The sequence below is a fragment of the Juglans microcarpa x Juglans regia genome, chromosome 1S, assembly GCF_004785595.1.
Source record: "Juglans microcarpa x Juglans regia isolate MS1-56 chromosome 1S, Jm3101_v1.0, whole genome shotgun sequence".
Taxonomy (NCBI): domain Eukaryota; kingdom Viridiplantae; phylum Streptophyta; class Magnoliopsida; order Fagales; family Juglandaceae; genus Juglans; species Juglans microcarpa x Juglans regia.
The window spans coordinates 1,831,070-1,844,625 of record NC_054595.1 but is presented as its reverse complement, the minus strand read 5'-3'; the positions used below and the strand labels follow the sequence as shown (position 1 = coordinate 1,844,625).

Genomic DNA, 13,556 nt, shown 5'->3' with positions numbered 1-13,556 from the left:
ATTTTTTAATCATTTCAATTGACCGATTTAGACTAATTCATATATATTCTAATCGATTTGAATCGATTCCAATCAATTCAATTTGTATTTATTTTAAGTTGCCTAACAGTTGAGTTTTTTTTTTTTAATTTCTTGCACAAAAATACAATAGAACTAAATATATATTTTCTTTTTCATCATTGTATTCATTAAGAATCATAAAAAAAATTTAAACATAAAACAAGTAATACTTTATTTTTTTAGGTAGACAAAAAAATTAAGAGATGAATGAGTATTTTTTGTATTAAGTTGGTCGGTGTGCATAAAATACAACATTTGCGATGTGTTTATGACGTAATAATTTTTTATCTTCTTTGTATATGAGGCAAAAAATTTATTGACAATTGAAATTAAATACATAAATTACATGTCCGTTAAAACAATCTAAACTCATATCAAATTTTTATTGAAACTAGTCAATAAAATTGTTTTATACTCTTTTATACATGATGTTAAATACTTGAATTGTTTATATATGATTTTTAATCATTTTTATCAATATTAAAATAACGTATTCAAAATTTTCATCGACCAATTCAATTTGTTGGATCTCTTGATTCATTGAATCGATCCTTACCTGATTTTGAGTCTTGATTAAAATTGTAATCCTCAGTCTCAGATAGGTCGGAGAGTTACTTCATATCACCTAAAATTGTATCCCCCGGTGCAAATGTAAACTTCAATTTCTTAATTGCACATAAATCTCATTATTTTAAACCATTTACTCCCAAAATAATTAACTAAGAACGCCACCATGTCTCAAAATAAAACTTAACCTTCCAAAATATCAAGTCAACATAGCAAAGCAAAACTACTAAATAAAATTCTCCAACAACCAATATACCCTCTTTGTACTTAATCCATTATGTTCACATAGCCTTTTCCATATCCTTATTCTTGAACTTCAACTGAAACATCCAAAACATTTGAAAATATTAAGATAAGGGATGAGTTATCAACAATTCAGTAACCAGAGATCATATACTAGTATGTAAATATGAGAATTTTCACAGAGTTCATAATGCAGAACAAAAGATTTTATTTTCAGGATGCAAAACCAAAATATGTTCTCAAAATATTAGAACAACAATTCAAATATTAATATTCAAAAGTCATTTGGCACAACATAACTAAGCATCATCATCATATCATCTAATGTCATATCGTATCAGAACAAAGATCATACTTAACCCCCATAGTAGGGTTGTGCTATCCCTCGTGGCCAAACCGGGCAGAGACAGATGTGGCCCCTTATTATTTTCGAAGCCCTAAGTGTGCATATAGGAAAAACCACACAGAAAACTATTTTATTTCCAAAGTAAGTGCACTCTGAGACAGAGAATTGGTACTAACCCAAGCAAAGACCACAGTTTTACACTCGTGGTAAGACCAGAGCAGAGTAGAATCAGAGTCAGATACAAAATCAGAATATCATGCCAAAGGTTTTCAGATGCCATATCATATCAAAACAGAACACAAACACAGATTCAGATCATTCTCACATATCTAAAAATAGAATCAGAGCATCTTCATAAAATCATGCACAAACTTTTAGATTTTAGTAATCATTTTTTTTGTACAATTCAGAAACACAATGTTAAAAATTTGCTCATGTCTACAACAATCATGACAAAAATATCTTTCAATTTTCTTATTCAGATACAATTAGTTATGCAGAATAAATTAACCGAGATTTTTTTTAATTTTCTTTTCATAACAAAACATGCATATTTTTCATAAATCAACCATAATCCATCTCTTTTTTTGCAAAGTGTAACATATGAATCTTGCTTAATTGAACTACTTCTCTGAATTTTCTCACAATAATATCAGAGGAATATCAATCATTTCCTATAAAGAAGCCCGTAAGTTGCATCAATTTCCAAATGCATGTAAATTACTACTTAAGAACGTTCTTGTAATTAAAAATAAAATCTGAAACATTAATGACCTATTTTTCATCAATTTTAAAACCATCATACACCTAAATTCGCATTAATTCTAAAATTTCATCACTCCCCAAATCATTAACATCCATAGGACCATATAGTTCTTTAAAAATTGCACAACTCTGCAATTTCTTGATCTGTACATATGTCCGGGCTTTAACTATATCATAGATCCCCTACGTGCAAACCCGAAATACTCTTTGATATTTCTTAGTTATGTGCAACCCGATACCCATAACACTAACAACTCAACTCATAACCCATCTAAATTACAAAACCCGTAATATATATGCACCACGGGGGGAAGAACATTTAAAATTACGTAGAGAAAGGCTTGCGCCGGGAACTTATCCAGAGAGAGGGTTGGAACCGTGCGGCGGGGCTGTGGCTTCCAAGGTGGTCGGCTTCTATGTGCGGCCGTTTCTACGTGAAATCTCGTGGCTGGGTTGCGTCCGGTGGTGCAAGGCAGTGCAGGGCGGAGGAGCTAGAAAAACCACTCTATTTCGCTTCCTATAAACAGGGACCCTGGTGGCTTTCGATGGTGATAACGGAGAAGGTCTTGGGTGGTGGAAGAAGCTCATCCACGGTGGTGTCGCTCGGTGATGCATGGTGGCATGCGAGGAGACGTGCAGCTTGCTCTCGGTTTGAGTGATGTGGCTCTGTTTCGGCTTGCCTAAAACAGAGGTCTTTGTGCATGAGTTGGGTCGTGCGCTTCGTTTCCATGGTGATTCACGGTGGAGAAGAGGTTGTTGGCGTGGAGGAGCATGCGGTGGGGGTGAGTGTGAAGGGCACTAACAACGTGGCTTGTTGGGCAGTTGGTTCATTTTTTATGGGAGGTTGCTCTGCTTCCGAGTAGAAATACAGGGGTGGGTTTATGTGACTAAGGTGTGGCGTAACAGCGTGAGATGGAGGCAAGCAGCGGTGCAACTGGCCTGGGTAAATGTGGTCTAAATGTGGTTACACGCACAAAGGCACCAACTTTGAAGTAAGTGGAGGTTAACAACTTTATATTAAGAAATGAGGAGAGGGGACTGATCTCTGTTTGTAATCAATGACTTTTTTTTTTTTTTTTTAAATGGAGGTTATCTTTGTTGAGTTAACTCTTAACTCTTAGGATCCTCAAATCTTTCCCAAAGTTAAAAGCAAAAAAGATGTTGGATTAGATCAATATTCAGTACAAGTTTGACTTGGAGGCCTTTTTTTTTTATAAAAATTTTGTAAGTACTAACCTCAACAACAATGCAACATGCTTACACAAAAAGTCTTTTATGGTATGGTAAAGTCAGTTATCTTGAAACTTGATGGGGGTGTCTTGGTCATTTTGGTTTTTGAATTTTGGCATGAAAGAGTATCCAAAGTTGCAATTATCCTTTTTTTTACAACAACCGTATCACTCTGCAGGACTACATCACTGTTTAAGATAATAATGTTGTATTATTATTATTATTATTATTATTATTATTAAGAACTAAGTTGATAGATCATAGGCTTGCTAGGATTTATGAAAGAAAATCATGCTAAAAGAATCCTTCAAACTGATTCCTTTTTGTTACCTGATTTATGGTGTTGTTTCAGAGCAATTATATTGTAAATATTCTAAAGGAAACATATTAAACAATGCGTCATGTCTTCTCTTTGGACATTACAAATCTTCCTTCCTACCATGTATGTTGATTAATGCAGACAACCCTATGTTGGAACTATGAACTTCTCTGAACTCATCATGGTCATCTTAACCTCTTTACCTACTTGTGTCTAATGATTTACCGTTGACTGTTCAATTCATCGTTCATGTGGAGGAACTCTTTCACACACTTCAAATAACTTTATCTGATGATCTCTTGGAAACTGGGGAAGGGGAATCTACTTACAAACATACATACTATATGTATGTATGTAAATGAATGGGTGGCTGTGTATGTGGACATGGGTAAATTTTGAAGTGGGGGAACCTACAGCACTTCCTCACGAAGTAAACAGGTTTTGTTTTGTCAAGTAAGAAGACACGATGAAGCTTTGTCGCTCTGGTGTCTACATCTATAAGAGTGATCTGCTGGAGCTCATGATCATAAACTATCGGATAATAATTTGCCCCAATTATTTCCTTGAGCTCATGATCATCAGCACCACGGCGAAGAGGGTCTCTTAAGCCAACCGATTATAACAAGTAAAGTGCATTCTAGATTTGTATTGTAAATAAAATGCAAAGTAATTCAGCTAAAACTTCCATCATGGGAAAAAGAAAAGCATTGCCTAATTATTACACACTAGATCTGAGTAGCTCACTAAAACATGTAACGTACATTGAAACTAGTCAATCTTTTGATTACTTTCACTTTTCCAGTTTGATAATGCTCTTCGCATTATGCAAGGAATATCTATTTCCTGTTAACATCAGATCATGCTTTCTAGGTGGTCGAGTATGCCCGGTCTAATTAGAATATTCCTCTATTTTTATTCCCTCCAAGGAACAAAGTTAAATCCAACTTTGTCAGTAACATAAAACTGTGACCTGAAACACATCTATTTTACTAGTTGCCTTTGACCTGAAACACGATTTAGACAACTGAACAAGATGGGTATTGGAGGAAGATTGCAATTTCCCAGTGATGAGCTGTGTTCGCAGAGTTCTCTCAAGTTTTTTTTCCTGAGAGGGAAAAACAAACATGCCACTGAGTGGTATTGCAAACTACAATTGGAAAAATAAGCTAATTATATACAGAACCAAGAAATTTAATATAGCAGACCTAAAAACATAGAGAAATATATTGTAGTGTAATGCAAAAGCAGATCGTAATCGATGGAGAAATTGTGCCCACTTCATGTTTACTGTGACTTCCTTGTAAGACATGAGTTTCTAAAGCCAACTCTACAGAACCCAGCAGTTGAAAAACGGAATTCCGAGTAACAACAAACATGAACTAACAAATTCACCCACATGTGCTGAGCAGTCCTGAGGAATAGCTCCAGCACTGGTATTTGATCGTGCATAAATGATTACCTTCTGATCCTTGCTGGGGCCTTCCAATCCTTTTTTAGGCTTCTGAATCTTTCACTTTTGAGGGAGATCCTTCTGAAGAAATTTCCCAGCTAAAAGCATTCAACTATATTGAAAATAGAAAAAAAGCCATTGATACACATATGGTCCTATGTCTCAGAACCTTCTTCAACCGTTGGAAGGCTACCCTCTCTGATAAATGTTGGGTTAAGAAACTTTGCCACAAAAGCCCACAACTTGTAAACGTCCTCAAAGTTAGTTAGAAAACCTAGAGAAGCTGTAACAACTTCAACCCGTATGAATCTGCCCTTTCCTCCATCATGTCGACCATTTTCCATAGGCCTGCACAGCGTTGTATCTTCAAAATTCAAACTACCCCGTTGATGTCTCGGGCTATCTAAAATCTTTATGTGACTAAGGAAGCCAATGCCAAGAGAGATACCTTCTCTTTCAGCCAGCTTCTGAACAACTTCTGGATTGATTAGCCCCATGTTTTTGCCCTTCACGTTAAAAGCCACAGCTGCACCTCTCTCGTATTTTATTTTCGGGCCATATATTTGAACAAGATTCGTGCAGCCATCCCCATCTGAACCAGGTAATCTAAGTTGCAGTAATGAGGTTACAAGCCAATTGATCAAAAACCGCAGCCTGAGGGTGGTTTTATTGAGACCTAACATGTTAACATGATCAAGATGCCTGCATTCTATCTCAGGTTCCCTCCTGTCCCAGTCTTGCCCATCAGCATATTCACCATCGCTGCTCTGCTCTTCATCATCCAGGCTGGTCACAGAGATTTCTCCTGTCTCCAATGTATGGCTCAGGTTATCTTTATGATTGTCCTCCAAGCTGAAAGATACCCTCCTCTCCCTGCTTGACGATTCATTCTCTTCCAAACCAAAAAATCTACCACCAGTAAATTTATTCCCCTCCCTTCTCCCCAACAACCTAAATTCACCTTCAGTTTCTCTTCTTATGGCACTCTCTTTTACCTCCTGAAAAATTTCAGAGGTTGAGCCATTCTCTTGGCTGCGATGCTGACAGGCAGAAGTTGATATGTTCACACAGGATCCATTCACTGCAGAATTGAACAAAGCCCCAGCAGGAAGGGGTTTGCTGGTCTCAGGTTCTTCTTGGATCTCCTGAACATGATCTAAACGCTTTCTACCATTTTGTGAAGTGTGGTTTGTCTCTGCAAATTGTTCTTCTTCAGGGACCTCCTTCACACGGTCCAGTTCTTGGGAAACTGACAGGACAGCAGCATCAAATGATAGCACATTGCGGTCTTCATAAGGCACGAGGTTTACCACCTTGTCATCGTATATAGGGCTTCCATGTATCTTGGAAGAGGGTAATGGAGATAGCCGTTTGTGGTTCTTCCTGCCAGTAAACCAAAAGGGTGGTAAGGGAGAGGCCACTTTCTGTTTATTCAATTGGCTTGCTGTTTCAGATCCCAATGGACTCTGACCCAAATCGATCCACAGCGAGTTGTCTGATGACTCATCTTCGCTGAAGACCGGGCTCTTCATCACCTCCCCAACCGAAATGCTCTCGGTTTCCTCAAATATGGTGCTTGTCCCATCTCTGTCAGAGCTGTTATCATGATCCATCTCAAATACATCCCTCACCTGAGCAGATGTAAATGCACCGGAAAAGGCAGGTAGCTGTGTTCCCGGGCGTGTTTCAGAGGTTTTATCACCATTTTCAGTAACTTCATCATCTTCAGTTCCAGCCAACCTGTCAAGACAATCCATGGAATCACTCAGATACAAAGGGTACTCAGGGGTAATCTTCACCATTCCCACCCCAGTACGCCCAGATTGACTTTGAAGGCTTCCCATTACTGATTTCTTGATCAGAAGGCATCCAAAACCAGTTGGGTCATAACCAAATACCCTGTAAAATGATGTGATAATGAAATCCGGTCGGAATAGGGACAACCCAAGGGAATCCATGTCCTTGGGACCCAATGACCCAGCATCAAGCAAGACATGCCAATTGTTCTGCTGTGCTAGTGCCATCCATTGGTACGAGTACTTGGCCCCAGTAACTCTAGACTGAACAGGAAACACAAAAAGACCAACTGCAGAATCCTTCTTCCTCCTCCTCTTACTAGAAATTTGCTTTCTCAAATCAGTGGAGCACAATTTCAGGGTTGGCCATTTGAACCATGCACTATACACTTTAGCACCCTTCTCCCTAGCACTCTGAGCCATCCAATTCACAGACTGGCTCTCATAATCAAACATTGTCAGCAACTTTTTGTTGGTATGAAAAGGGTACGACTCGGCCAGCAATTTAAACGCAGATCCTCTACTCACTGTAAAAACTAGACCGTACTCATGCTCAGGGATGTTCAAATAATCAGTAATTCTAGTCTTTATGTCATGCTCAACAGTCCCTCTCTCAGCACCCCCATACAAAGCATGATTGCTTAAATTTGCAGTAATTTCTGATAAGCTAAACGTGGAGGACTCCCAGTAGTGAAGAGTCTGAACATACGAGAACAAACCAAACCCACAGTAATCAAGGCATACCTTTGGGGACAAGTGCGAGTACTCTTCAGCCCTCAGTTGATCGATCTTCTCCAAAGACTGGTACTTCGGGTACATGATTAGGAACTTTGAGAAAGACTCGTTGAGGTCTGGAATGGCATCCTCGGACTCGAATGTGCGCTCGGCAGCGAGGGCAGTTGCTCGGAGGAACTCACGCTGCGCGTGGAGCCTCGCGAGCGAGCGCGAGCGCCCCAAACTCTCGTCCTGGTTGGCCAGCGACTCGGATTCCTCCATATCTTTGGATTTGAAGAGAGATCCATCTTCGGAAGCTTCTTCGAGAGCCTCCCTGAGCTTGTTCTCTTGCAATTTCTTGAGAACCGATGAGTTTTTCTTGTTCTTAAGAGATGAATCAGACCCATCTTTTCTTCTACCGCTGCTCTTCCTGTCCAGAATCAGAGCTGCGCATTGGGAAATGGGTTTCCATATGGCCAAATGCATCAAAGCAATTCGGATGACCCCAGAAATTCCAGGATCTCAATTTCCAATACCAAAGAAATGCGAGAAAATTTTGAATTCAACTCCAAACCACAAAATTAGACCATTCTCAGGTAAAACTCCGCAACAAAAATACAATTCCAAGAAAACCAAAGAAAGATCGAGACTTCAATGCTCAAATCCTGCAACCCAGATCCCAAAAATTCACAAGACAATTGTTAAAGAACGTAGAAGAAGAAGAAGTGCTTCCCTGGAAAAAAATGAACACAGACCAGAAATAAGCAGGGTCAAAACCACCAAACACCTGACAGAGCTCAAACAAAGAACTCTCTCTCTCTCTCTCTCTCTCTCTATAATGCAATTAAAAGCAAAAGAACCCACCACAACATATGCTCTTCCCATTTACTTCGATAATAACTAATTAATAAATGCAAAACATACCCGGTTACGATAAATCATAAAACTCCACTCTCTTATAAAAGAAATAAAATAAAACTCCACTCTGTTCTGTCTATCTCATTGACCCCTCCCTCTCTATCTCTCTCTCTCTCTCTCTCTCCAATCTGGGACGCTTACTGCCCTCAACAAACAGTGAGAAAGGGTATTGACTTTCATAAACCGAATATGTAAATGCTGCCTATTTTTATTTCTCTTATTAATTAATTTTTCGTTTTCTTAAAATAAATTATTTAGAGTTTGCTTCTCTGTGCTGGAGGTGGGACCAACACTCCCCCATATGCATAAAAGTCAAAGAATCGGCTGGTCTCGTGTAAAAGCTATCTTTTTTATTATCATTTGAGGGAGCAAGCGCTATATAATTATTTTAAATAAATAAATAAATATAAATTTATATAAAAAAATTAATTTTTTTATAATAAATTATTCTTTTTTCTCAAAGTAATTACATGATACTAAGACACTTTATAATTGTTTGTAGTAATATTCTTTACTCTTTATTATCTTTTTAATTACTATCTTTTTATTCATTTCTAACATGAGGTTAAATGATTAAAAAAACTATTTTTATTATTTAATATCATATCAAATAGTAATGGTTAAAAGATAATGAATATCAATTTTCCTCCTTTGATTAATATCATTTTTATTTGCATAGATTTAAAATATATTGTACACTATGATTAGTACATTACGATTATTGCGTTGTAACCCGTGTTAACTCATATATAAAAAGAAAAAATCATAATGAAAATTGTCACCTCAAGAGAGTTGAATTGTTTTAGTTGTCTTTTTCTTCAGAAATATAAATAAAGTTTCGAGTCTACCATTAAGAAAAGGATAATGTACTAAACTTTGATGATTTCTACTCAACCTGATCTATTAAGGCTTCGATTGAAACATAAATTATTCTTAATTCATCTTAATTTATTATTATAATTTTTTTAAATTTTAATATAAAATATAATAAATAATTTAATTTTTTCAAATTTTAAAATAATAATAATATTAAAAAATAATATTCTAATAATATTTTATTATCTCAACTCAACTCAACTCAACTCACTTCAACATCCAAACTCACCCTAAATGAAGCAAAATTCAATGCTAATCCTTCCTTCTCTAGCTTTATCATATGCTCTTTTAAAGAACATATCTTTAAAGTTTTGGTCAAGCTGATCACCGGCGTCCAGAAAGATTGCATGACTTGAAACTCTTTGAACTAATGGCTGGAAATTAAGAACCTAAAGTACTTCATTTTCTATTAAGGGAATGTACAGATCGTAGTGGGGCTGGCCGTGACTGCCTTGACCATCCATGGCATTTTACGTGTCGAAAAATGATATTAAGAGTCTTGGAGTGTATAAATACTGTATAATCTCTTTTAAAAAAATAATTGAATATGAGATTCACAAGAAAATAAAAATTAATTTTTTAATAATAATTACGCAGTACTTACGCACTTTATGATTTTATGTAGAATTACACATTAACTATATGTCTAATATACATGCCATCATAAAGTTAAGACATCCAAATTAAGGCTATTATAACAAACAAAAGTTGCATGAATTTTACATTAATTATGAATGAACTTCTATGGAATGAGCATTTATGACAACTAATGAAAATTAAATTTGGGTTTTTGCATTTACTAAGCTTTATGCTAATTAATCAACAAATAAAACTTCTTCATGATGTGGCGTTGTTATTTTTTGGCAATGATATTCGAGTTTCATACATTCTCTTCGATATTTGAAAAATAATGAATACATAATCATTTTTACATATCTTTATAAAATTATATTTTAAATTAAAAATATATTTATAAAATAATTTAATAAAAATACTTTTAATTTAGGTTAGATTTAGATGTTGAGTTGAGTTGAGTTCTTTATAAACAGTAATGAGTTGAGATGATAGAGTGAATTTTATAGGATCAACCTAAAATAAGTTTAGATATGTTTAAATATTAATATGAGTTTAGATGTATTTATAAAAAGTTAAAAAAAAATTATAAATTTTACGTATAAATAGGTATTGAGTTAAAAAAAAATTATAAATCTCTAATATAAAAAAATTTTAAATTGATATAAATTTAATAACTTAAAAATTAAATATTTAAATGTTAAAAAATATCTAAATTTAAATCCAACTCAGTTAAAAATAGTACAGTCGAACAATAAAAAATGGCACAATTCCTTTGGATTCCTTGTCCTCTCGATAGCCGGACTCAACGCACAAGACCCTAGATGCTGCCTCGAAAAGTGAATACACCATTGACCATTTTACTCTTTTATAATTTGGACTACCCTTAAAAATAAAAGAAAAATAATTTAAAATTTCTTAGAAAAATGATGAAAATAAAAGGTTTTTTCAAATAAGTATTAAGATTAAAATAAATGTTGATAATGTAATTGAAAGCCCATGATCGTTTCTCAGCTGAGTTGGAGCATCTGCTGTATTATCACATAACACAGTTATAATTTTTTGTTTTTTAATTTGAAGCAGCGCCAAGTACACTGTACAAGCAATATATGCTGGAGTCAACCACTTTATGTCAAGACTAAAATACCCCTGGTCAATTCGTATGGATGTGGCCTCATCATTAGGCTCATTGATTACTGTACTTCTCCTTTAATGGACCAAAATTACTCTGCTCGAATCACGAGGTTATGTTTGGTAATTTATTATTATTATTTTTTTATTATCATTCATCATAGATCATTTCAAATCATTTCAACGTTTAAATATAATCTAAAATTTTAAAACAATTGCAATTTGTACTCAGAAAAAACACCGACCTAAGTAAACGGGATAATGAAATGAGTTTTGTTTACGCACTACATACTATACTTACTTTTTATTTTTGATAAATTAATTTAATTCTTCTACTCATTATTTCTACACTATATATTTATTAAGAAAAAAAAATAAAAAGATAAAAAGTATATATAATATATAATATAAAAATGATGAGTAAAATTTTTCTTATAAAATTATTTGGAAAACGAAAAGGAGCATGAAATGAGAGAGTTGAAATTAAGGCTCCCAAAATACGAATCGATTCAAGTTGATTCAAATTGAATCGGTCAGGAAATTAACCGATTTTAGTGAACTTTTTGAATCGTTTATTGAATCATTTCAATTGACCAATTTAGATATATTCTAATTGATTTGAGCTGATTCTAGCCAATTCAAATTGTATTTATTTTAAGTTGCCTAACAACTGATTTTTTTTTTTTAATTTCTTGCACAAAAATACGGTAGAACTAATTATATATTTACTTTTTTCATCATTGTATTTGTTAAAAATCATAAAAATATTTAAAAATAAAACATGTAATTCTTTATTTTTTTAGGTAGACAAAAGAAATTAAGAGATGAATGAGTATTTTTTGTATTAAGTTGGTCGTTGTGCATAAAATACTACATTTGCTATGTGTTTATAACTTAATAATCTTTATCTTCTTTGTATATGAGGCAAAAAAAATTATTGACAATTGAAATTAAATACATAAATTACATGTTTGTTAAAACAATCTAGACTGATCATATCATATTTTTATTGAAACTAGTTGATGAAATTATTTTATATTCTTTTATACATGATATTAAATGCTTGAATTATATTATATATGATTTTTAATTATTTTTTTCAATATTAAAATAACCTATTCAAAATTGTCATCGCTTGATTCAATTGTTGGATCTCCTGATTCATTGAATCAATCCTTACCTGATTTTGAGCCTTGATTAAAATTGTAATGCCCTGGTCTCGAATGAGTCGGAAAGTTACTTCTTGTCACCTAAAATCGTATCCCACAGTATAGATGTAAACTCTAATTTCTCAATTGCACATAAATCTCATTATTTTAAACTATTTACTCCCAAAATAATTAACTAAGAACACCACCAAGTCTCAAAATAAAATTCAACCTTCCAAAATATCAAGTCAACAGAGTAAAACAAAACTACTGAATAAAATTCTCCGTCAACCAATATACCCTCTTTGCACTTAATCCACTATGCTCACATAGTCTTACTCATGTGTCCCTATTCTTAAACTTCAACTGAAACATCTAAAACATTTGAAGATATTGTGGAGATAAGAGAGCGAGTAATCAACAACTCAGTAAGCAGAGAACATATACTAATATATAGACATGAGCATTTTCACAGAGTTCAGAATGCAGAACAAAACATATTATTTTCAGGATGTAAAACCAAAATATGTTCTCAAAATATCAGAGCAAACATGGTCTAAATGTGGCTCCAAGCACAAAGGCACCAACTTTGAAGCAAGTGGAGGATTAACAACTTTATATTAAGAAATGAGGAGAGGTTTGTAATCAATGACCTTTTTTTTTTGGAGGTTATCTTTGTTGAGTTCACTCTTAGGATGCTCAAATCTTTCCCAAAGTTAAAAGCAAAAAAGATGTTGGATTAGGATATTCACTACAAGTTTGACTTGGAGGCTTTATATATATATTTATATAAATTTTGTAAGTACTAACCTCAACAACAATACAACATCCTGACACTAAAAGTCTTTTATGGTATGATAAAGTAAGTAATCTTGAAACTTGGTGAGGGTGTCTGGGTCATTTTGGTTTTTGAATTTTGGCATGAAAGAGTATCCAAAGTTGCAATTATCCTTTTTTTTTACAACAACCGTATCACTCTGCAGGACTACATCACTGTTTAAGATAATAATGTTGTATTATTATTATTATTATTATTAAGAACTAAGTTGATAGATCATAGGCTTGCTAGGATTTATGAAAGAAAATCATCCTAAAAGAATCCTTCAAACTGATTCCTTTTTGTTACCTGATTTATGGCGTTGTTTCAGAACAATTATATTGTAAATATTCTAAAGTCTGATGATCTCTTGGAAACTGGGGAAGGGGAATCTACTTACAAACATACATATACATATATATATATATATATATATATATGTATGTAAATGAATGGGTGGCTGTGTATGTGGACATGGGTAAATTTTGAAGTGGGGGAACCTACAGCACTTCCTCACGAAGTAAACAGGCACTGTTTTGTCAAGTAACGATAAAGCTTTGTAGCTCTGGTGTCTTCATTTATAAGAGTGAACTGCTGGAGTGT

At 34.3% G+C, this 13,556-nt stretch overlaps 1 protein-coding gene across 1 annotated transcript; it reads right to left on the bottom strand.

Moving 5' to 3' along the window:
* Window positions 1-4,683: 4,683 nt before the first annotated feature.
* Window positions 4,684-8,574, bottom strand: LOC121245061. The gene has a single exon (XM_041143343.1). The coding sequence runs from the start codon at window positions 7,974-7,976 to the stop codon at window positions 5,136-5,138; it is 2,841 nt and encodes a 946-aa protein (XP_040999277.1). The 5' UTR covers window positions 7,977-8,574; the 3' UTR covers window positions 4,684-5,135.
* Window positions 8,575-13,556: the final 4,982 nt, after the last annotated feature.

Excerpts from the sequence above, each read along its gene's own strand:
- LOC121245061 (XM_041143343.1), bottom strand. The coding sequence starts at position 7,976 with ATGCATTTGGCCATATGGAAACCCATTTCCCAATGCGCAGCTCTGATT.